The 24,450-nt window shown below is 42.6% G+C and overlaps 1 protein-coding gene across 2 annotated transcripts; it reads right to left on the reverse strand.

Moving 5' to 3' along the window:
- Nucleotides 1-1,083: 1,083 nt before the first annotated feature.
- On the reverse strand, nt 1,084-24,019 carry BOLL (boule homolog, RNA binding protein). 2 transcript variants are annotated; one of them, XM_060257400.1, is made up of 11 exons: nt 23,919-24,019; nt 18,286-18,429; nt 17,016-17,107; nt 12,498-12,552; nt 11,769-11,844; nt 10,895-11,022; nt 10,176-10,247; nt 9,899-9,946; nt 9,296-9,424; nt 7,385-7,483; nt 1,084-5,042 (listed from the first exon to the last, which is right to left on the reverse strand). In XM_060257400.1, exons 1-11 carry the CDS (start codon nt 23,934-23,936, stop codon nt 4,884-4,886), a joined length of 1,020 nt encoding a protein of 339 aa, XP_060113383.1. In that variant the 5' UTR covers nt 23,937-24,019; the 3' UTR covers nt 1,084-4,883. The 2 variants fall into 2 exon arrangements, with proteins under 2 accessions (XP_060113383.1, XP_060113384.1); XM_060257401.1 differs by having other exon boundaries at nt 1,084-5,060; nt 23,919-23,998.
- Nucleotides 24,020-24,450: the final 431 nt, after the last annotated feature.

Here is a 24,450-nt window from a genome sequence, read left to right on the forward strand (position 1 = left end):
AGGAAGAGGGGGAACCTTCAGAAAGGTTCGGCTGTACTCCTGTGAGCTCCTGCTGAATCCAAGGCCTAGTTGTTGGTTAGCTGCATGTCTGTAGTGATGGTGATCTTTATTTTAAATGTTTTTTTCTCCTGGCCATTTTGTATGTTGCATTTCCCAAATGAGGAACACCCAGTACATTATTTAAGGGGGGGGGGGACTTGTCCCCTCAATGACAGCAACTTTCACTACCACTTGACACCAAATAGTATTTTTGGGATATACTTAAAAATAGTTGCCAGCTTCACCGTCTCTTCCGCTCTACGTAACCAGCTATAGGTATAATTGTTCAGAATTCTTTTAACAGCTTAGCAAAATTCCGTGCGCCACAGGGTACCCATCCAATACAATTAGCCAGGTGTTTTTTTCTTTCACTTTGGGCCAGATATTTTCAGTAAAGCACCCAGAGAGTGGTAAAGGCTATGGGTGGCATAGAAATGAAATAAATACTTTGTTTGTGGACAAGAGTGATGAGGGCCAGCGGATGAGAAATCATCACCTCTAAGACCTGGAGAGGCCTCAAGCCAGCCAAAGTTGTACCATGGCACCAAACCATGGTCCCATTTCCAACAAGTTCTGAGCAGCAAACCTCTGAACCCGGTGCTAGGAGACATCACGGGAAGGCCTTGGCCTTGATGTCCTGTTGCTGGACCTCCAAAGGAACTGGTTAGCCATTATGTGAGACAAGATTCTTGATTAGATCGACCACTGCTCTGATCCAGCACAACCAGTTTGATGTAGTGGTTCAGTGTATGGACTCTGGGAGAACCAGGTTTGATTCCCCACTTGCAACTGCTGGAATGGTCTTGGGTCAGCCATAGCTCTCGCAGAGTTGTCCTTGAAAGGGCAGCTTCTGGGAGAGGTCTCTCAGCCCCACCTTCCTCACAGGGTGTTTGTTGTGGGGGGGAGAGAAGATAGAGGAGATTGTGAGCTGCTCTGAGACTGAGTGAAGGGTGGGATATAAATCCAATGCCTTCTATCTTCTTCCTTCTAAATGTTATTGTTTTCTCAAAAATAAACTGGCATCAACACAGTAGGCAAACAATGTTTTATTTGAATGAAACTTTATTACAAAACCACTGGGTTGGAGAAAGTACAAGCTACAAGAGCTTAATTTGTTTACTATATACTCTCAATATACAGCAAAATTCGGTCCATTGTGCGCTCAGGATTTTTGTGTAGTGACTTCCACTGACCCCGCATTCTCCTCTTCCCATATGTAGATAGTACAAAAGGCGATTAGATTGAACGGACTCCTTATCCATCTCTCTCTGGTCTCTACGTAAGTTTCTTGTGTGCTCTGAAGTACATGTACGTATGTAGCTGGTATGAAGGCCAGAAGGAGAAAGAAAAACCAGGGCTCTACTGAGCCTATGGGAATATCCTCTAAGAACGGCTGCTGTACTGTTGATACATTGGATAGTGTTCACAGTTGAAGCAAAAAACGAATAGATAAGACATCCGCAAAACTCTGAAGTACTACACAATTATGGATACTTCAGTTTCTGCACATATATGTTAGCTTACAAGACTTCAGTAACAAAACATAAGTGCACCCGGAGTACGTAAACAGAGCAGGTCGGTTCCGACACTGTTCATATGTCACAGCAAAATGTTTAAGTTTATTTTATGCCTTGCACACTCTTCGTAATCATGGCTGCATAGTCCCACAGCATCTCTGATACAAAACATACCATTTTACAAGCTTGCTTTCAACTGCCATTCTACAATATTTTAAAAAGTGTTGCTATACCAAAATATCTGAAAAAGAACAGTCTAGGAATGAAGCACCAAACAAGATACACGCTCTCCTGCTATGCCACATTCTGTTTAAAATCAGAACTACAACAACTCAGGCAGATGTCATTGTGAATTAGCAGATTTTAATAAAAACTTTAGCTTCCTAGATTTGGATGCATGTACCCTTGAACTATCTTCCATATCACATTTTTTAAAGCTGCCACAGTATGAAGATAAATTCAAGTGCCCTAAAATAACTATTTTAACTTAATGCTTACATGAACATATATTACAATTAACGTTATCAAACTACATATTAAAATATAGGTATAAAGTATATATTGCAAAGACATGTGTTCTGTTACCTTTGACTAAATCAATAGTGGAATGCAGTACACCAAACAGTTTATTTTTTTCAAAAGGATTTAAAATATGTTAATAGCATAAAGAAATATTAAAGCGATAGGTTAAATGGCTGTGTTATGATTAAACTGAACTTTTCTTTGTTCATGAGAATGAGTAACAAATTTGATGGTCATACTTTAAAATTTCAAAACAGGTAGATTTCCAGACACAGGAAAGTCCTGCTTTCTTTAACATTATGGCATTTCTTTACCTTTTTCTTAAAAATATGTTTGGAGTTATGATCACACATACTGCTTAAATTCTTCACCTCAAAATCTATGGTTAATATGATTCTGCTCTGTATCCCAATTCAAAGTTTTAAAATTGGGATTTTGACACAAAGTAATACAAGTTCAGTCTTTCAACAAATATTAAGTCTCATTGTGAATGTTTACCTTCTGTCACTCAACATACAAATTAGATCTCTTTATTTGAAACAAGAAAGCACCCTAGGACTTGGGAACCAATGTTTTCCACAGAGAAACATAATGAAGAAAGAGGGGGCAGGGTTTATTAGATTGAATTAGCAGTTAACACAAAAGTGCTCTCTAGGTATTCCCTAGTTCTATTAGGATCTGCACGAAACACACTGATGCACATGTTGAAAGGAACAGTGGTGCCCCTCAGATGGCATTGCAGAACTAGAGAGCACAATGCAATTTGTAAACTTTTGGACATAAATACAATATCTGACCCCCCCACCTTAGAATAAGTTTATGGGACCTGTTCATTCATTAATCAGAATCTTATTTCAATTATTGTATTTTTGAGTTTATGAAATAAGTCTTGGCCAACTACAGACAAATATAAAACAATCCTGATGTTTGTATTGTTCTTTTAAATGGAAATGAACTAAAAATGGGATTTCTTGGGCATTATCTTATCTGATGCATATTATCAATAACTCCATAACACAAGCGGTTATATCAGTAGATTTCAAGTATGAATATAGGGTTTTTTTTTTAAAAAATTGCAGTAGTAAATACTTAAACCCTCCTTGGATTATCTCCCTTTTGAAATGCTTCAAGGAAAAAAGGGGTTTGAACAAAGTAAAAATGAGAATCCAAGCAAAAGCTTTAAAACCCGCCCTGATTGCTTAGATGGAATGGGTCATGTACACCTGTTTCATGATGCAATTAGAAATAAGGCCACCGTAACAGAACACAAGGTCTTTCCCTGGCTACTATCATATTGTTCACAAGGATATTTACAAAGGAGCAAATCTTCTCTCATGTACAAAGCTATTTCAAGAGATGTCAGTACATTTATACAGATATCTTCTAAAACCTCTGCAAATATAAAAACAGTAACATTAAACTGATACCCCAACAGCTCAAGTTATTTATACTTGACATAAACTATTTAAATCTGACAGCTGCTGAGTTACCACAAACATTTTTTTACAAGAGGTATAAATTATTTTTGTGTATGATCTTCTTTCTGCTCAATAAAGGTACACACCTATTTAAAGACTTACAGTGTGACTAGAAAAATAAATAATATTTTTAGGAAGTCTGAATTTATTCTCCCTTGTTCCAGCATTTGCAATAGCAGGTAAAAGTCATATAGGCCAAGCAAATTGTCTATATTTTCCAGTATGACACTAAAAGACGGTATTGGTAGCTGAATGATGGAAATTTAACCCCGCAATATTGCTTCTACAGAAAGCTTTACCTTACATTAAAGTGAAAAATTAGCCCTCAGAATGGCTGGAAATTAACTTCTGAGCAAACAAAAATGAAATCAAAATACTGAGAATGAAGTATTTACAAATGTAAAGAATAGTTAAAATAGGGGAAAGTCTTTGGTACAAAACAACAAGCAACTGAGCTTTGTAGGCACTTTTCTTCTGCTGGAGGAATATTAAGCTTAGCAACTAAAACCTTAGAAAATACCAAAAAACAAATTCCAATCCTTGTAGTGAACGGGAACATTATATTCCTCCTTGGGACATGATACAGGCAGTGATTTCTTTTAATCCTGCACAGGGATAAGGCAGATGTTGATACTACTCAAGGGCCAAATGTGTGTCTTCACTGAATTATATTGAATTATTAAAACGAAGTGTGCACATTTCCACATCTGATATAATATCGTAAGCGTAACACCTGACATATTTAAAACCAGTATCAGTCAAAATATCAGACAGAATTACATGGGTTCAAGCAGATGATCTAGTTTTCAGCTTTGAAAAAGGGCATGTAAAAATGGTAAATAAAAAACGGTAGGACTGACTGATTTCAAAATGAAATATGGAAAACAAACAATGCAAGATACACAAAAATATGTTTCGATAGAAATGTTGACTAAAATACTGAAGGATAGCTTTTGTTATCATTCTAGCAAAAATAGGTTTAATACTGTAGTTGGTTGCTCTTGCAATTAAATCAGGTGAAATGAGTTTTAAATTTGTCCTGTCAACACAAATATGTTGGTTTTAAACTGCATTAACAGCAGTGCATATATAGGTTACACGCTACAAATTTTCTGTCACCATTCAAGCATATCAATTGAAACAGGTAACCATGATTTTATCCTGCAATTTACGTTTACTAACTGCATCTCTGTAAGTACAAGATCTTTTATTTCCTTACAACAAGTAAGGCCATTCGGACTTCACTGTACTCAGTAAACGTTAAGAGCTACAAAAATACATACCTTCATGTGCTAACATACTAGTAATCTGCTAGATAACTAAGGCTCTATTTAACAGAGTCTGTAGAGGAAGGAGTAGTAAGCATTGCGTCGTCCGATCGGTAGTCTTTTCTAGGATGGAAATGGGGGGTTCGTGCATATCGAGGCTTCAGACTCATAGATGAAGAATGAGAAAAATTCCTTCTCACAGAATGTATCTTGGCTTCCTAAGAAAGGGGGAAAAACTGTACATTTCAAAATAGCAGTTTACTGTCTTAAAGGTATAACGAGATGTAGTCATGAAGCAAAACACAAGGCAAAATGCAAACACTAATAACTGAACAGGCCTTGACCAGGCTAGCCTGATGTCTTCCTAACTCAGAAGCTAAGTGGGGTTGGTCCTGGTAAGTCCCTGGAAGGGATTCCAGCCAGGAAGTTCAGAGTAGCTATGCAGAGACAGGCAGTGAACACCTCTTGCCTTGAAACACCTCTTGCCTTGAAAACCCAACAGGCAGGGCCAGAGCATCCCATGAGGTCAGGTAAGCGGCCACCCAGGGTGCTATCTGGCCTCAGGAGAAACCGGTGGGTGTCCCCTCCCTGCGTGCGCCTCACTATCTCTTCCCTGGCACTACTGCACTCCCCCTTCCCACCCACCTCTCTGCTGCCCCGCCTACCTGCAGGTGGACAACAAAGGGGAAGGGGTACTGGGGCGGCAGGATGGCATGCGTGCTTGGCACATGTGCTAGGAGGCACTCAGCGTTGAGTGAGTCCAGCTTCCTTTCACAGGTCCATTTTCAATGACTACGGCACAGTTAAGAAATGCCTTAAGGCTAGATTAAAAAAATATCCTCTGCAAATCTGCGTTCAGCTATACTTGGAAAGATTTTAAGAAGCCTAAATCCTTGTATATTTTTACTGGGAACGTGTCCCCTAATCCAAACCATCTCCTTCATCTGGAATGCACCCAATGGATTTTGTCAACAGAACTGTAAAGAAAATGAAAATTAACACATTGCTATTAACCCTGCTTTGAAAACATCTGGGGAGGACGACAGAAGCTGTGGAGGATTTCTCCATTGTGTATTGGACATGTCTTACGATTCTTATGGTCTCTTAACTTCACACATAAATATTGTTATGCAGCCTACTGAAGATACCCAGTACCCATGGACTGTGAGAAGGAAGGGAAAGCAGTATTTTGGTGGTGTTGCTAGACAGTGACCGGGGGATGAAGGTCCCAGCAGGTATTAAGCAGGTATTATGTAGCAGGGGGAAGCTGGCTCAACACCATTCAGTCATGCGGCTGCTGATAGGCTAGTAGAATCCCTCACAACTGACCATTGCTCTCCACTTCACCTCAGCTGCTGCCACTAATAACCACATAGTCAATGCGACAAAAGTGGCAGAAGATAAATATTTATACACACACATATATAACAGCCCCGTGGTACAGAGTGGTAAAGCTGCAGTACTGCAGTCTCTGAACTCTCTGCTCACGACATCAGTTTGATCCCAGCAGAAGCTGGTTTCAGGTAGCCAGCTCAAGGTTGACTCAGCCTTCCATCCTTCCGAGGTCGGTCAAATGAGTACCCAGCTTGCTGGAGGGAAAGTGTAGATGACTGGGGAAGGCAGTGGCAAACTACCCTGTAAAAAGTCTGCCGTGAAAATGTGAAAGCAACGTCACCCCAGCGTTGGGAACGACTGGTGCTTGCACTATTTCTGTATCTTCGTGGGCATTCGCCTTGTTTTGTGGAGTAGCTTGGCTAGTCTGTGTGGATTACAGTGTATATTGAGATTTCTATGTGAAAAGTTAATCAGAACTGACATTTATTAGCGCTTCTCTATTGTCATGTTATTGTTGTGAAAATATTCGCACTTCATTGTGCTTCAACTGTGTGAATACATATTCAGCTTATTGTGACGTCTAACAAAAATAAAATGCACATACCACACAATAAAATACACATACGTTAGAAAAAACAATTCAGAAGCAGGGCAGGAAGGAAACCAAAAGAAGGGAATTTGTGAATTTTTGCAAACATGGGTTCTCTAGTGTTCACTTGCCATTTAGGGTATAGCACCCTCTACAGGAAAAACACTGGAGATAATGCTTATAAAAATACACACCCCAAAAATCTAATCTTTCATAGAATTTCAACCTGTAACACAGTGATTGCGGATGTATGGTGAATTTTATTTTATTTTTTTAAAAAATGAATCATTTTATTCCAACTTTTCAAAAGCTCAAGGTGGCTCACAATCCAGGTTTGAACCCCTGCTCTGCCATGGACCCTTGCTAGGGGACCATGGGACACTCACAGCCTAACCTACATCGCAAGGTTATCGTGAAACCAAAATGCAGGAGGGGAAAAATGTAAGCCGCTTTGACTCCCCAGTGGGGAGCAGCGTGTGTGAAGTACGCAAACAGATAACACAAACATTTGCACTTCTGTAGGGGAAAGCAGCATTACTTCTTAAACGTTGCTACCGCTTACCCAACTTGTAATATACTTTTTTCCAAATAAGATAGACACGAAAAAGACACAGAAAAAACAGCCACGGATCTTACTTTAATGGACTCCGGCTGCATCACAGGGGCTGGCACAGCGATGGCACTTTGAGCATAAACTTGGTGATAGGCTGCTTGAACACCATGATCAGAATATGGCTAGAAGGCGAACAAATATTTTAAAATAAACATATGGAGAACAGATAATGTTACAAAAACCAATAACGTGCATGAAAAACAGAAATACTACTTCACAGATGGAGTGATTAGAATGCGGAATTCGATGCCAAAGGATGTAGTGGTGACAGGAATAAACAGGACATCTCCTCCTCCTAGGCTGCAATGGAACACTGAACTACAGGCAAACGTCAGGGACAGTGTCTTGCTCCGGTTTGGTCCCTTGGGATCTTAATGCATGAGGTACCCGACAGGGTGGAGCAATACAGGTAAACCTGCTCTCTTTAAGAATCCTACCACAAGACAAGCCTACTCCTGCATCCCAGCAGTGGTTTTGTTGCCTTTTTGTCAACTCGAGACTGCCTTAGGTACCCCTGCCTCCTGAGATTAGGAGGGTGGCAACCCAGAGAGGACCTTCTTGGTTGTGGCACCAAAACTCTGCAACTGTCTCCCCAGAGAAGCTCACTTATCCTCATCTGTTGACCTCATAGAACAGCAAGAGAGCGCTTCTTTTGATTTTATTTGGTGATCCCTCCTTCCTGCCCTGCTTCTGAATTTTTTTTTTAAACGTATGTGTATTTTATCGTATGGTATGTGCATTTTAATTTGTTTGAATGAAGTGCTTTCATTTGGTTTTAATGATTTTTTATGACATTAGCTGCTTGGCTGACCCTGAGGGCAAAAAGGCAGGACATAAATTTTGTAAATATATAAATCATAAAATAAGTGAGTGACTGCCACTCAAACTATTCTGTGCTGATAGATCCAGGTGGGCAGCCGTGTTGGTCTGAAGCAACAGAACAAAGGAGGTGTCCAGAAGCTCCTTGAAGACCAACCAAGTTTTATTCCGAATGGAAGCTTTCGTATGCATGCATACTTCATCAGACAAATTAATGGGGTACAGTGAGCAGAGCTACATATAGCTGGTGGGCAATGGTTAAGAATTGCAAAGTGGTACAAAGTTAGAATCCAATGGCAAAATAGCGAAATTAACAAATCCAAAGAACATTTAGTCTGGATAACATTTGCATGGGAAACCAATAAAACAGTAACATGTCAGAATGGGAGAATGATGGTGAGAGTGTCATGAGGCAATAAATGCTATTTTTTATTTGCGCTACTGCTGACAAGTCTGTGAACATGTCTTTCCCAGAGGTGTTCCTGTCTACCTAATTTACTTTTTAACATGTAACACACATTATAAACAGATCCAAGTGGGCTTCTAGTTTGCTACTAGAAAAAAAGAATACATTAAAATATAGCCACTTTGGGTTCAGTATATGTAATGGGCTCAGTGGGTTCAGTATATGTAATGAGATAAACAGCCAATAGCCCTTATTTGAGTATGTCAATGCAAAAAACATTATTCTGATACACTATTTTAAAAGAGAAATACATTGGAATACTGTGGATATATAGCTTACTGGGTGAGAATGGGTTTAGCATATATAATGCGGTTAAAAACCAATATCCTTGTTCAGTCCCGGAGAGGTGTTTGTTCAAAGTTTCATAATAATTTGTAATTCAGCAATTTCCCTCTCTATTCTGTTCTTGAAGTTCCTTTGCAGTAAAACAGTATTACTTTGTTCTATTCTGTATTGAAGAGAGGGCCAACTCTGCCCCCTGGTGGCCCAGTTTTCTCTCAAAAGAATTCCATGGAATTCTAAAGTGTTTAATTATGAGCAAATGCTTTCTCCATATATTCACTATGTACTTTATCCAATTAGTTAATCTAGAAAGAATCACTCTTCTAGGGTAGATGCAGTCCACTAGCAGTTTATCAACTGTAAGTACCTCTGGAATTGCAGCTTCTATGAGGGAAAGAGGAGGAGGAACACATCCAGCATCCTGTGTGATCTCCAGAGGCTGGAAAGTAATTTCAGAAGGGTGCAGATAAAAGAATGAGGTTGGAGAGGCAGGAGACTGAAGCAAAAAAAAAAAAAAGAAATTTAGTTAAGAGTTACAACTCACGCAATTCTCGAAAGAGTCAAGACTAGAGAAGAAAAAACTGTAGCACAAAATTTCCATGAAGGCCAAACATATAGAAACAGCCAGCAAAAGAACAGGTTTTTTTTTTTAAAAAAAAAGCACAATGAGAACACACAAGACCTGCATTCAGCCATGCCAACAATACCATTTCATTTGCAAAACACATGTTGAAAGAAAACAGTTTACATCCCAGCAGGGCAGTCAAATGAAGATGATGATGATGATGATACTGGATTTATATCCCGCCCTCCACTCCAAATCTCAGAATCTCACTTAGGGGCTGAGGCTGGCTGACCCTTCCTGCCACAACTTGTCCTTGAAGCCTATGGATGTTGCCCTGAGCCGTTTGGAGGAAGGTCAGGATGTAAATATAATAAATAAACAGGTAATGAGCGCTGAATACATTACCTGTGGAATGCTCCACTGCCATTGTCCCGGAAGACACTGTGCTGGAGCCTACGGCAATTGAAAACAAGATGGTTTGCAAAAAGTAATAAATAAAAAATTACTCCATCATTAAACTCTGTGGATGTAAACAGCTGGTAAAATAAAACAAAAGCTGAAGACTGGCAATATACCATAGTAAAATATAAAGCGCTACAACGCTACTTCTTTAACTGCAAAAAACTGTGATCTCAATCACAATCTAATCAAAAGTTATTTGCAAAAAAAAAATTTTTTTTACCTGATAATGATATGCAGGTTGTTGATATACATGTTGGGCCACCATTACAGGGGAATTGGAAATAGAACGCGACTTTAAAAGAGAAAATTTAAATTAATATATATATATATATTTAAAAAACACTATTTAAAAAACCCTTTACTAAAACAAATACTTTAAACACTATACTAAAGCACCAGAACTTTGAAAAAGAGATCAGTTTCAACAAATACTATGTTTTTTTTCTGAACAAAGTGAGTCCAGGGGCACCTTTAGGACCAACAAAATTGAATTCGGGATAGAAGCTTTCGTGCACATGCACACTTCATCAGATACATGAAGAAGTGTGCAAGCACATGAAAGCTAATATCCAGAATTAAATTTTGCTGGTGTTCAAGGTGCCACTGGACCAAACTTTGTTTTATTACTTCAGACCAATACAGTTACCCACCTGAATCTATAATTCTTTCAAAATGACTGTCAACCAGCCCATTTGTTTGTTTTGTATTTAGGTGGGGGAAAGGCTCATGACGTTCCTGATATTTTGAACACTTTTTTAGAATTGCAGACTCTTCCAATGTTAACACAAAGTCCAGAGTTGCCCACATGTGCTATCTACTGACTCCCCAAATTCTTGTTCATAGTTGCTTTGAGTATCATCGGTGAAAAGGACAGGATAGAAATCATTAAAAGAAATGAATGCTCAGAATCTTGATATTTCTAACAGAGGAATTACTTACAGGCCACGGCTGTGGAACGGAGGCAACTTCAGGAGTATGGAAATAAGCCACACCATTGTGGTATGTGTAAGGATATCCAGTTGACGTGGTCAAGTACATTGTACCAGCTGCAGGCATTATACTGGATCCTACAACAAGCAGCGGCAATAAAACTCACATGCGTTTTGAATATTGAAAACAATGAAGAATTCATCTGTTAAAATGCAGAGGAAAATACTAATACTGTATATGTCAACAGAACTTTTTAAACTGCCAAATTACAAGATACGTTAATTACACATTCAGCTCCCTGTATTTTAAATTTAGAAAAATCCTACCAAATGAAATCAACAAAGCCGCAGTCAGTCAGTAGGCAAATGCTTCAGCTGCAAGGGGAAAGAGCCGCCGCCGCAGAACTCTTGTAGCTCCCCCCCCCCCACTTCCTGCCCTGCACAATGACTTCACTAGTGCTGAAAAGAAATTCCTTAAGGGAGCTGGGGGGGGGGGGGTGCGACCCAGGGATCTGCCTGGAGCGGCAGAACTCCTAGTGCCGGCCCTGCCGTGAGTCTTGCGCTCGCTTTCCCCGCTGTAGGTCTCCAGGCAACCTCTGTGGTGGAGGAGAAGAGCCTGCCTATTTCCTTCACACAGGGTGGGGATAGCTGCCCACCTCTAGGTCACCGCTCAGAGGCTGACGGAGGTCCTGATGGCTAAACATACTGACTTGAGAGTAGGCCTGCATTAAGTTCCTTCTCGACCTCTGGGAGCCACACAATGTGTGTGAAAGAGACACATGTGGCTCCTGATCATTATCTGCAAGTGGCACAGGCCTTGAGTTTTACATCATGTTTGCTATTTGGGTAAATCTAAGGAAAAAAATAGGCAAGTAAATACATACGAGGAATCCCTACTTGTTGTTTTCTTATCGCTGGACCAATGTTCAATTTCTTATCTTTATAATTTAGCTTCTCAGCCTAAACCAAAACAAGGAAAATGCATACAATGATTTTTGTTTTTTTAACAGACTGTATTCAGCAACTGAATGCGACAGTTTAGACAACTTTCAGAGCTTTGATTTCACCTCAGATTCAAGCAAAAGCGTGAGTCAAGTGCTTTGCTTAGTACCAAGCAATTACATTCAGATTTCTGATCTGTGCAGATATTTGTCTGAACAATGGATCTATTTAGACTTCCAACTAGTTAAAGTGGTTTTGAGAACTCATAATTCAAACTGTGCAGATGTGATTTTTTAAAAAATAAAACACTATTTGTCAGAGTTTGTTTTTCTATGTTGTAGCGCTCGCTATTCTCATATACACCTTTGGCAACAAAACTATCTGCAGTACGTAGAAATGCATAACATTAACATCTATATGCTTTCTATAAATCTCACTTATGGTTAAAAATATAAAGCATTAACAAAAAGCCATTTCTAGGGGGGAAAACTGCACACCATAAACAGTGCACCAAGGAGCACATCATGTACAGGTTTGCTATACAACGCTGCAATAAAGAGATACTATGTTGAAAATTCATTCTTACTTTCCATAAAATACCAAAAAGAAATGTGGATGGATATTACTTTGTAGTTGTAACAGCATATTTTTACACATACATATCATTTTACCTCTTGGAGAATCTTTTGTGCGTCTTCCTGAGTCTCAAATGTGATGAAACCATACCTGAACAAGACAGCGCTGATTATTTTTCTTACCTTGCATTATATAAATGTTTAAATACATTTATTCAAATAGATCCTAGTTTTTAATTTTTTTCGAATCATGCATTGTTGTGGATGTGTCTCAGGGCCAAACTACAGGATCCCTGGATCTTTAAATTCCTCTTTACGTTTCTGTAAGCAGCAGCCACAGAATGTAACTCAAATGGATTAGGACCATTGTGGTGGGGCTATTTCCCCTGCTAATGTGAGCAGCTGCACATTTTCTGCATTAAGACAAATAGCAACTCCAGGGAAGTGATTTGTACTGGGAAAAAAACAGCACTTGGGAGTACAGTTAAATTAAGGTCTTTAAAGGTAAGAAGCAGTACCGTAAACTGAACTCAGAAACAAACAGGCAATCAAGGTATTGGTTTCTAGATAGCAGTTAATGTGCAAAACAGCCAGCTCCAAGCAATAGTTGTGAAACCAGAGAGCTCACGGATATGAGTATGGTATATAGGAGAACACTCCGTGAGAGCTTTAACTAATATATATTGAAAACAGTATTTTAAATCACAATATTTCCACATTAATTTGAAATTATTTCACAGTCCATTTTACAATATACGATGTTTTTCTTCGTTTGTAGAATTTCCTGAAGTCCAGTTCACCAATGCAGGTGTGATCGTAGTTCCCAAACTGGTGCGGCTGCTTTAGCTGGACTGCTGGTTCTGTCCGCTTTCAGAGAATCCTTCTTCAGGCAGCTCACCAAGGGATACGGTTTCAATTTGGCTCTGCTCTGCTTCTCTCCAGGGATCAAGCACGGCTCCACATTTCTCTTTGTCCTTAGCTTCCTTTGAAAGGGCCCAAATTGAAACCGTATCCCTTGGTGAGCTGCCTGAAGAAGGATTCTCTGAAAGCGGGCAGAAGCGGCAGTCCAGTTAAAGCAGTTTGGGAACCGCAATCACACCTGCATTGGTGAAATGGACTTCAGGAAGTCCTACAAATGAAGGAAAACATTGTGTTTTGTAAAAGGACTGTGAAATAATTTCAAATTAATGTGGAAATATTGTGATTTAAAGTATTGCTTAAAATATTGTTTTCAATATATATTAGCTAAAGTTCTCGCGGAGTGTTCTCCTATATACCAAGCAATAGTTGAGCTGCCCCGTTTTGCCCAACTGAGTTGGTCTGGTTTGTCTTCAAGGGCAAAATTACTTTCCTGCTAAGTATAGCTGATGAAAAAGCACTCTCGGTCATCACTGCGACTTGGTTTTCTCATACAGACGGCTGCATCCAGCACAACTACCTCATTTTTATATTGTCACTTGCCTTGGATCCCGAGATGCTCAGGAAAATGCAGATATAAAATATATTAAATAAATAAAGTGTGCCGCAAAGTAAACAGTCTAGTAAATTATCTAAAACCTATTTACAAGGTCACAGAATCGCAGAGTTAGAAGGGACCTCCAGGGTTATTTAATCCAATCCCCTGCATAATGCAGAAATTTCACAAATGCCCCCCCTCAACACATACATTCCCAGTGAGCCCTGCTCCATGCCCAGAAGATAACAAAAAACCTCCAGGATCCCTGGCCAAACTGGCCTGGAGAAAAATTGCTGACTGATCCCAAAGTGGCAACCACCATTTCCCTGGATGTGTAAGAAAGGGCCACGAGAACTAAGCACTGATGTGGCCCTTCCAGCCCTCCTTCTCATGATCTGCCTAATTCGCAGGATCAACATCGCTGTCAGATGGCCTCTCTAGCCTCTGTTTAAAAACCTCCAAGGAAGGAGAGCCCACCACCTCTCGAAGAAGCCTGTTCCACCAAGGTTCTTCCTAATGTTGAGCCAGAAACTCTTGATTTAATTTCAACCTGTTGGTTCTGGTCTGACATTCTGGGGCCACAGAAAACAATTCCACCCCATACTCTATAGGACAGCCCTTCAAGTACTAGAAGACGGTGATCATATCACCTCTCAGTCGCCTCCTCTCCAGGTTAAACATGCCCAGCTCCTTTAATTTTTCCTTATGGGACTGGTCTCCAGACCCCTCACCATCTTTATTGACCTACTCTGACATGTTCCAGCTTGTCTATATCTGTAGTGACAGGGCTTTAGTTTTAGTTGCCTTAAGTTCTGCAGCATTTCCCATCTTTTGCTTGCAAGCCCCAAGGTGGAACAGCCAGCTGCAAGGCATTAGGTCTTGATTGCCAATTAGAGGTTTCTGGGGTAGTAAAAGAGGAGATTTCTCCTCCTAGTTTTAGTTTGGGGCTCGACTGCTTAGGCAAGGGGCTGTGGTGACCTGAGGGTCAGTAAGAGAGTCATTGGGAATCCTGGAAGATTTGGCTGGACAGTCCCAGAAGGGAGAGCCTATGAAGCTCTGGACCTTTTTGCTATCTACAATTGGCCTGAGGGTGAATGTAATAATAAGTCAGCTTTTAAAGCTTTTGCTATTTTGTTGCATGGTGTTGGGGCAGTACCTGTACAACCAGAATACATTTTGTTTAAACTTTTGCCTGGCGTCAGCGGCTTGCAGAAGAGACCGGTGCCTTTTGGTCTTACTAAGAAGAGGGTGTGAATACTACCAAGTATCTCTTTGGTCATTTGGAGATTACTGACCCTTTAGAATTGGGCCCTGGAAGAATACCCAGTTTTGGTGGCAGCAACCTTAGGGGAAGGTAGAAGAGCTTTGCCTCCCTCTTGGAATAAGGTTTAAAGGGCCTGGGCAGTAGGTTCCCAAGACTGGCCTCCTGGCAGGGAGCTGGGCCAGAGGGACTACAGGGCACCACAATATCCTTCTTAAATTGTGTTGCCCCAAACTGAACACAAGACTCCAGGTGAGTTCTAACCGGAGCAGAGTAAAGCGATACCATCACTTCACGTGATCTGGACTCTATTCTTCTGTTGATACAGTCCAAAATTGCATTTGCCTTTCTAGCCACCGCATCACACTGCTGACTCATGTTCAGCGTATGATCCACTAAGACCCCTAGATTCTTCTGCACATGCTACTGCCAAGACAAGTCTCCCTCATCCTGTAATTATGCACTGGATTTTTCCTAACTAAATGCAGAACTTTAGATTTATCCTGTTAAAATTCATTTTATTTGTTTTAGCCCAATTTTCTAGCCCGTCATCCTGTATACTGACTCTGTTGTCTTCTACTGTATTTGTGACAAATCCCAATTTAGTATCATCTGCAAATTTAATAAGCATTCCCTTTATTCCTTCATCCAAATCATTCATGAAGATGTTGAACATAACATGTCCCAGGACAGATCCTTGAGGTACTCCACTTGTCACTCCTCTCCAAGAGGATGAGGAACCATTCACAAGCACTCTTTGGGTGTGATCTGTCAACCAGTTACAGATCCACCTAACAGTAACAAGATCCAAACCACATTTTACCAACTTGTTAAGAAAAGTATGTGGAACCTTATCAAAAGCCTTAAGAAAAGAATTAGAAATGCTATTAAAGAAAGCAGATGTTCTTTCTTTGCAACGGTGAGGCATTTTAAAATTCTATTTAAACTGTGAATGGCAGTATTAATAGAAAGTACAAATATTCAGTAGAAAGTTTTAGAGGTTTCTCTTGAATGAAGATCATATCATAGTGTTAATGTAACTATTAATATGTAATTCACAGCTGGTGGTTGTTGCTGAGAACTATATGGATTGTACATACAAAGTCAAAAATAGCATTTCCTGTGTAAGTATTCTATACCAATTATATTTACAAAAAGTTGACTTTTTAAACCAGGGGTGTCGAACTCATGTTATGAGGGCCAGATCTGACATAAGAGAGAGCTTGTTGGGCCGGGCCATGTCAGGTTGGGCCAAATCATGTCAGGCCAGGCCATGTGGGTACCTATTTAAGACTAGGTAGCAGAGATATACATTTTATAAAGAACACAGACAAACACAAATATATATTTTTTAAAAACATAAAACATGCTTAAAACGTTAGCACTTGTTGGTCTTAAAGGTGCTTTCTTTGTGTTTCTCCCGCGGGATCCAGGGAACTGGGCAAAGGAAGCTCTGGCTCTTTCCTTCCTTCCCCAGGGACTGGGTGGGGGAGAAGACTCGGTCAATAGAAGGAAGACAGGCTTAGTTCAGTAGCTCTGCTGTGCAACTGAGAGAGCCTGGCAATGCAAGCTATTCCTCAACAAGGGAGGAGCCTCAGCCAATGGAGAAAATAGAGGTTTTGCTCTGTAGCTCCCGTCTAATTGAGCAAGCCTGGCAACGCAAGCTGTTATGCAAAAGGAAGCAAGAGAGGGAGAAGGAAGCAGATGACAGCCAGTTGCTCAGGGGCCTGATAGGAGCCCCCCGAGGGCCTGATTCGGCCCCCAACTGCATGTTTGACACCCCTGTTTTAAATTAGAGGTAATAAAAGTCACAAGTAATAATGTGATATGAAAAGTCACAAGTAATAATGTGATACGAAACTATTCTTATTCTGAATTGTAGGATTTCTCTACTGACCCCTTTGATACTCCTGCTCTGTCGTTTACTATTTTTACTTCTTTAACACAGCCATACTGGGAAAAAAACTTCCTTAGGTCATTCTCATTAGTCTGGCAAAAACAAACAAACAAAAGGTTAATGATTACCTTACTAAGTATTGCAATGGAGGCACAGTTACATCATTAAGCTTTGCTTAGAAAATCATTATCAGAACATCATTAAGCTTTGCTTAGAAAATCACAAGAGTATCTCTTGCAATTACACCACCTTCCAGCAATATCGGCTGCTTCCGTTACTCCAGTATCTTATGCTTTGTGACCAGACTGTACATGCATTATAATTTTTCATGCCTTTGTTCCTGCCACTCGAGCATTGATACTTACATTAAAAACATTACTTTTATTGTTTCTAATTAACTAATTTATATCGCGACCCTCTACTCCAAGGCATACAATAAAATGTAAGTTCATCAGAGCTAAAATCAATCATAATGAAAACAAAACAAAGTCTGAGCCCAGTGACACCTTTAAGACCAACGAAGTTTAATTCTGGGACGAAGCTTTCGTGTGTGCATGCACACGTCTTCAGATCTGTGCTTCAGACCAACGTGGCGACTCCTCTGATTCCAATAAAAACAAATAACAACAAAAGCAGCAGATCGATAACACAGCAGGTGCAATACACCTGTCAGGATGATTTAAAAGCAACAAACGTCCTCAAAAATACGAATGTATTAATATCGAAGAGCAACACCGGCAATAGCATTTAATTAAAACAGGAAAAAATACGGGTTTGTAACATTATTCTGCAAAGCCATAAGATATGGAGACAACCATACTTCCAAAGATAAAGTGTCCCACCCTGTGAGGTAGATGGGGATGAGAGAGCTCTTACAGCAGCTGCCTTTTCAAGGTTCTTTAAATGGAGGGGTAGGCTGGCCCCGCTGCTTCTGCCAGCACTGCCCATGATCAAAGAGAAGGCGCCAACCTCTCAGGTGATTTAAGGATCCCATCAATCAGCTGATCAGTAGGACCTTTCCCACCATGGGAAGGGCAGCAGCTGCAACTCCCGTGCAATTTAAATTGCCTGGGACAGAGGGGGCAGCCCTGAGGCTCCTAGCCTAGGGCTCCAGCAAGCCCTTTTTGTAGCACATTAAGGGTCTGATTCAAAGCCAACACTAGACACACTTTATCTTCAGGCACATCCACATTTCCAGACGCATCTGAAAATTCTCCCAAACACAGTACTTGATTGCTTCGCTGCTCAGCTACCAAGATTAGAGACCTACCTTAAAATCAATTCCTCCGACGAAGATGCGATTAGGAATCACTGTCCCAAACCTCGGGGCACTGGTGGGGTTACTTAAAGGCACTGGCGACACAGTGTTAGGAGAGGGAGTCAAAGAATCTGTTTGCATCTGATTTGTGGTTTGCTGTTTAAGAGAACATAATTCTGCTTAACAATATTTTCAGCACTGACAGAACCTTGTTATAGTAAAAACAAAAATATGGAACATTAAAAGCCCAGTCCTCCTTTCCCTTCCTCCCCCACAACAGACACCTTGTGAGGTGGGAGGGGCTGAAAGGGCTCTCCCAGAAGCTGCCCTTTCAAGAACAGAGTCTCAGAGCAGCCTCCAATCTCTTTTCCCTTCCTCCCCCACAACAGACACCCTGTGAGGTGGGTGGGGCTGAGAGGACTTTCACAGTAGCTGCCCTTTCAAGGACAGAGTCTCAGAGCGGCCTACAATATCCTTTACTCTGAATCTCAGTCTCCACCCTATACTCTGAATCTCAAGAGTCTCAGAGTGGTCACAATCTCCTATATCTTCTTCCCCACAACAGACACCCTGTGAGGTGGGTGGGGCTGAGAGGGCTCTGACAGCAGCTGCCCTTTCAAGGACAACCTCTGCCAGAGCTATGGCTGACCCAAGGCCATGCCAACAGGTGCAAGTGGAGGAGTGGGGAATCAAACCCGGTTCTCCCAGATAAGAGTTCGCACACTTAACCACTACACCAAACTGAGTGAATAAAGGATAATATTTGATATTATTTTAAATGATGACTTACTATAAGACAACACCAAAGAAAATGACAAGAGAACACCACTAGTGGTCACAGACAGCTCACAACTCAAGCCAGTTCAACGTATTATTAATGACCTACAACCCTTGCTGGATAGTGACCCTTCCCTCATCCAGGCAAAGGGGGGGGCTGACCTTTTCTTGCTTTGACAACTTGCTGCCTAAAACAACTTCTCACCCATAAAAATTACTTAACAGTAACATGGATTCTTGTACCAAGCCCTGCAACAAACCATATAGATCTTAGCAACACCATCAGTGGCAAAATCAGCCATCCTCATTATTGGGTCTAGCTATGTTGGAAACATTAGCATTGTTTCAGGTTCCTGCTCCTCCTCTAATGTGATTTATGGTATCGCATGTCAGCAATGCCCTTCCACCCTCTGCATTGGACAAACAGGCCAGTCCCTTCAACAAGGAGTTAATGGATATAAGCCTGACATCAGAAACCACAACATTCAGAAACCAGCGGGGAACCTTTTTAACCTTCCACGACATTCAGTTGCTAACTTTAAGAGCAGCGATTCTCTTACAAAGGAATTTCAAAGGGAGATTAGAAAGAGAGACTGCTGAATGGCATCTGAAAAGAAAGCTCAAGAAAGCATCCTCCTGGACTGAATCAAGACCTAGGTTTCCTGTCTAATTATCAATGCTGATTTCTCCACACCTGTCTCTGCAGGTCTCTCCTGTGGATATAGCACCCTGATTCTCCCACACACATGACCCTGGACAAGATAGCTATTTATGATAGTGAACATACTCTATAGATTAGGCTGCTTTCTCTCCTTTTGACTGCAACTGGAATACAAACTGGATTTACTTGAATAAATGCAAGTTTACCTTTTTGCAATATATACTACTTGGGAGATTTATTTACTGCACTCAGTATCATGCTTCTACGACTGGGCAAACTCTGCTAATTAACCAAATATCGTAATAGGGGTGTACAAACTTGCTGGATAGCCTTTCCCAGTGGAAGCACTGCTCCAGTTTCAACACGGGCTGCTTACAGTCCGAGTGCTATTGTGGTGTGTTAAGGATGGTCTCATCTCTAACTTGGACTTTTAAAAATGGCAGCCTCAGCCCTTTGGAATTAGCTACCCAGAGACAATTACACTCTTCAGAACAAAAATACATAAGGCTGAGTTTTTCAAACTATTGCAGACTAACCTGCTGCTGTACCGTTTAAAAGTGTGGCTGTTGGTGATACTGTTTATGGTTTTATCTGAATATATGGAAATCGCTTGGAGTGCTTGTCTGAAAAGAGGGACACAGATATTTCAAATACATAACTCTATTTCACTTGATCATGCTCCATTACTGGATGGCGTTGAATATATGAAGCTGCCTTATGCTGAATCAGACCCTCAGTCCATCAAAGTCAGTATTGTCTACTCAGACTGGCAGCAGCTCTCCAGGGTCTCAAGCTGAGGTTTTTCACGCCTACTTGCCTGGACCCTTTTTAGTTGGAGATGCTGGGGTTGAACCTGGGACCTCCTGCTTACCAAGCAGATGCTCTACCACTGAGCCACCATCCCTCCCCCCAACATATGAAGCTGCTTTATACTGAATCAGACCCTCAATCCATCAAAGTCAGTATTGTCTACTCAGACTGGCAGCGGCTCTCCAGGGTCTCAAGCTGAGGTTTTTCACACCTATTTGCCTGGATCCTTTTAGTTGGAGATGCTGGGGTTGAACCTGGGACCTCCTGCTTACCAAGCAGATGCTCTACCACTGAGCCACCATCCCTCCCCCCAACATATGAAGCTGCTTTATACTGAATCAGACCCTCAATCCATCAAAGTCAGTATTGTCTACTCAGACTGGCAGCGGCTCTCCAGGGTCTCAAGCTGAGGTTTTTCACGCCTAGCCTGGACTTTTTTCAGTTGGAGATGTTTTCTGTGGCCCCAGAAGGTAGGACCAGAACCAATGGGTTGAAATTAAATCAAGAGTTTCCATCTCAACATTAGGAAGAACTTCCTGACCATTAGAGCGGTTCCTCAGTGGAACAGGCTTCCTCCTTGGGAGGTGGTGGGCTCTCCTTCCTTGGAGGTTTTTAAACAGAGGCTAGATGCCCATCTGACAGCAATGAAGATCCTGTGAATTTAGGGGGAGGTATTTGTGGGTTTCCTGCATTGTGCAGGGGGTTGGACTAGATGCCCCTGGAGGTCCCTTCCAACTCTATGATTCTATGCCAGGGATTGAACCTTGGATCTTCTACTTACCAAGCAGATGCTCTATCACTGAGCCACCATCCCTCTCCTCAGTCAGATAATACACTGCTCCAGTTTCCTGCATTGTGCAGGGGGTTGGACCAGATGATCCTGGAGGTCCCTTCCAACTCTATGATTCTATGGGTGATACCAGACAGGTGTTTAAAGGCCGCCTGGGGATGGGAGGCAGGTGGATCAAAAAAGCGCATCCGCATGTGCACATCTGCTTGTCATCCTCGTCCTGTCCCAGGCTTTCCGGGAGCCAGCTTGAAAAGGCACCACTTTCAAAGTGGTACCTTTTAGCTGGGGTGCTTCTGAGGCGCCTCCCCAGTCATCTGGAAAGCCGGGAGGTGCCCAGAGAGCGCTTGGGGAGCTGTGGACGGGACGCGAGAGCATTCCAGATGTTCCCTGAAGCTCTGGAGTGCTCAATTTCCAGCCAGCTCTCTTTGGGACGGTTTGAAGCCAACCCAAACTGGCCATCTGGTTATCAGCCTAAGAGTCCAGTAGTACCTTAAAGACTAACAAAATTTATGGCAAGATATGATCTTTCAGTAGTCACTTCTCGCTTCTTCAGACACAGCTAGAATGTGAATCCATCTGTCCTATATATTGCAAAGTGGAGTGATTTCAGATGCCAAACAACATTAGCAGGCAAATGGCAATACCAGGTTTGCTATGCAGAGGTGTGGAGAACTCAGCACTGGTAATAAGACAGGAAACTTAGGTCTCAATTCAGTCCAGGAGGGTGCATATCTTGAGCTTAATTATCAAGTTGTAATTCAGCAGTCTCTCTAACCTCCCCTTGAAATTCCTTTGGAAGATAAAACACTAGGTTAAAATGGTCCTCCCCCTCCTTTTCGAATGTTGTGGGTTTCTAACGTCAGACTAATGTCCATTAATTTTTTGTCATAGGGACGCACTTGTTTAGCCAATACTGATGGTAGAAGGGCTAGGGTTGCCAGCTCTGGGTCGGGAAATACGTGGAGAATTTAGGTGTTTGTGTGCGTGGTGCATGAAGATGCCGGGGCATGGGAAGGGACCTCAGCGTGGTACAATGCCATGAAGTACACCCTCCAAAGCAGCCCTTTTCCCCAGGAGAACTGACAGATCATTAGTAAAAGTGGAAGATCTCCAGGTCCCATATGGAGGTTGGCAACCATATGACGGGCACTGCTGACATGTGATGACATAAATCACATTGGAGCAAGGGTGGCCAAACTGTGGCTCAGGAGCCACATGTGGCTCTTTCACACATATTGCGTGGCTCTCGGAAGCCCCCACCACTCCGCTGGCTAGCTTGGAGAAGGCATTTGTCTCTTTAAATCACTTCTCCAAGACAACCCAGCTGGCAGCTTGGAGAACGCATTTAAAGATGCTTTCTTTCCACATCCACCTCCCTCCCAAAGCCCTCCTCCATTTGCCTTCCTTCCTTCTCCAAACATCTGATGTTGATTATATGTGGCTCTTAACGTTAAGGAAGTTTGGTCACCCCTGCATTAGAGGATGAGCAAAAAGACTATGACCTTCAGCTGGTGTGGCTGATGCTGTTGGGTCCAGTGATGGATGGGGTGTGCGTGTGTCTGACTTCACCTACTCCAGAGTTTTTGATACACACAACCAGTGCATTTTCTGGAGCCCACCATCTTTTTCACAAACAAGTAAAACGCACTTTTGCAAAGACAAATAAACCCAAGGGCAGGGATGGCCAAACTTGCTTAATGTAAGAGTCACAAAGAATAAATATAAGATGTCTGAGAGCCTCAAGATAGGAACATCAGATGTCTGAGGGGATCAAGATATGAACGTCAGATGTCTTGAGAGTCTCAAGATAGGAACGCCAGACGTCTTGAGAGCCTCAAGCTAGGAATGTCGGATGTCTGAGAGCCTCAAGATAGGAACAATGGACGTTTGAGAGCCTCAAGATAGGAACATCAGATGTCTGAGAGCTGCAAGACAGGAAGGAAGGAAGATGTGGAGAGAGACAGATTGAAAGAAAGCAACTTTAACTTTAAATGCATTCTGTAATCCAGCTGCTGGAGCAGCGGGGGCTTCAAGAGCCACACGTGGCTCCTGAACCACAGTTTGGCCACCCCTGACCAAGAGCAATGCCAAAATCCCAATTCACAGGGCCCCCAAACAACCCTCACGAGTGCAAACCCAGCCCCCCCTACAAAACGAAGAAAAACCCACAAAGCTCCAAAGCCTCCATTTTGGCCCCAGAACGGGCGCTGGGCGGAGCCTCCATTCCCCCCCCCCGCCAGAGGGCGCGCGCCAGGCGCAGGCGGCGTCACTAAGGCGCGCTCCAATCGCGGCTCCGCCTCCCCTCCGCGTGGGCGGCTCCAAGAGGCGCCGCTCGTTCTTCGAGAGGGGCGGGGCCGAGAAAAGCTCGCGCCGCGGGAGGGGCGGGGCTTAGCGCCCGGAGAGCGTTACCGGCCTCAGCGGTTTTGGCGGGAAAGCGTCGGCTGAGGAGATTTTTGTTTTCCCGCCCAAAAGCGCACAAGGAGCCTCCCCATAACGGCCGGGGTGGGCGCGGTTCTCGCTCTCCTGCCTCCCACGCCCGCCCTCCGCCGCCGCCCCCCTCCCCGTCTCCTCGGACCCCACCGCGGCCCCCTCAGGCCCGGCACTGACCGAGGAGTCGGCCTCCATCGCGCTCCTCACACCGCGGCCTTCGCGCTCTCGCCAGCACGTTCCCCGCACGCAGCGGCCACGCCCAGGGCGGGAGGCGGAGTCGCCCCGAGACAAGGGCGGGCGGGCGCGCAAACCTCACCCTCGCCGCCACGTGCTGCGCCCGTTGCGCCTTCTTCGGCGCGCGCCAGGCTGCGGTTCGGGGCCGCGGCTCGGGCGGCAAAGCGAGGCGGGCGGGCGGGTTTTCCCGCCTGCCTTTCTGCGCCTGCGCCGAAAATGGGCGCCGGGAATCCGGGGTCGCCTCGCTCGTTGTTAATCCGGATTAAAGAGGAGCGGCGCTGTTGCTGCCGCCTCCCTCACGCGTGGCCTTAAGAGATCTTTTAAATTATATTATTATATTATATAGAATGCTTTTAAATATAATGTAATACTATATAATACGATGTTACATGTCATATTTAAAAGTATTCACATAATTTTGATGTTGAGTATGGCTGCGTTTATTATTTCATCGTTTTTATTGAGAGAAGACCCA

Source organism: Heteronotia binoei, chromosome 16, assembly GCF_032191835.1.
Source record: "Heteronotia binoei isolate CCM8104 ecotype False Entrance Well chromosome 16, APGP_CSIRO_Hbin_v1, whole genome shotgun sequence".
Taxonomy (NCBI): domain Eukaryota; kingdom Metazoa; phylum Chordata; class Lepidosauria; order Squamata; family Gekkonidae; genus Heteronotia; species Heteronotia binoei.

What these genes read in the sequence shown, in the direction of transcription:
- BOLL (XM_060257400.1), bottom strand. An exon ending in TAGAAGCTGCAATTCCAGAG is followed by an intron (nt 7,484 to 9,295) that starts GTACTTACAGTT and finishes TTCGCCTTCTAG; the next exon opens with CCATATTCTGATCATGGTGT. An exon ending in TGCAGCCGGAGTCCATTAAA is followed by an intron (nt 5,043 to 7,384) that starts GTAAGATCCGTG and finishes CCCCTTTCTTAG; the next exon opens with GAAGCCAAGATACATTCTGT.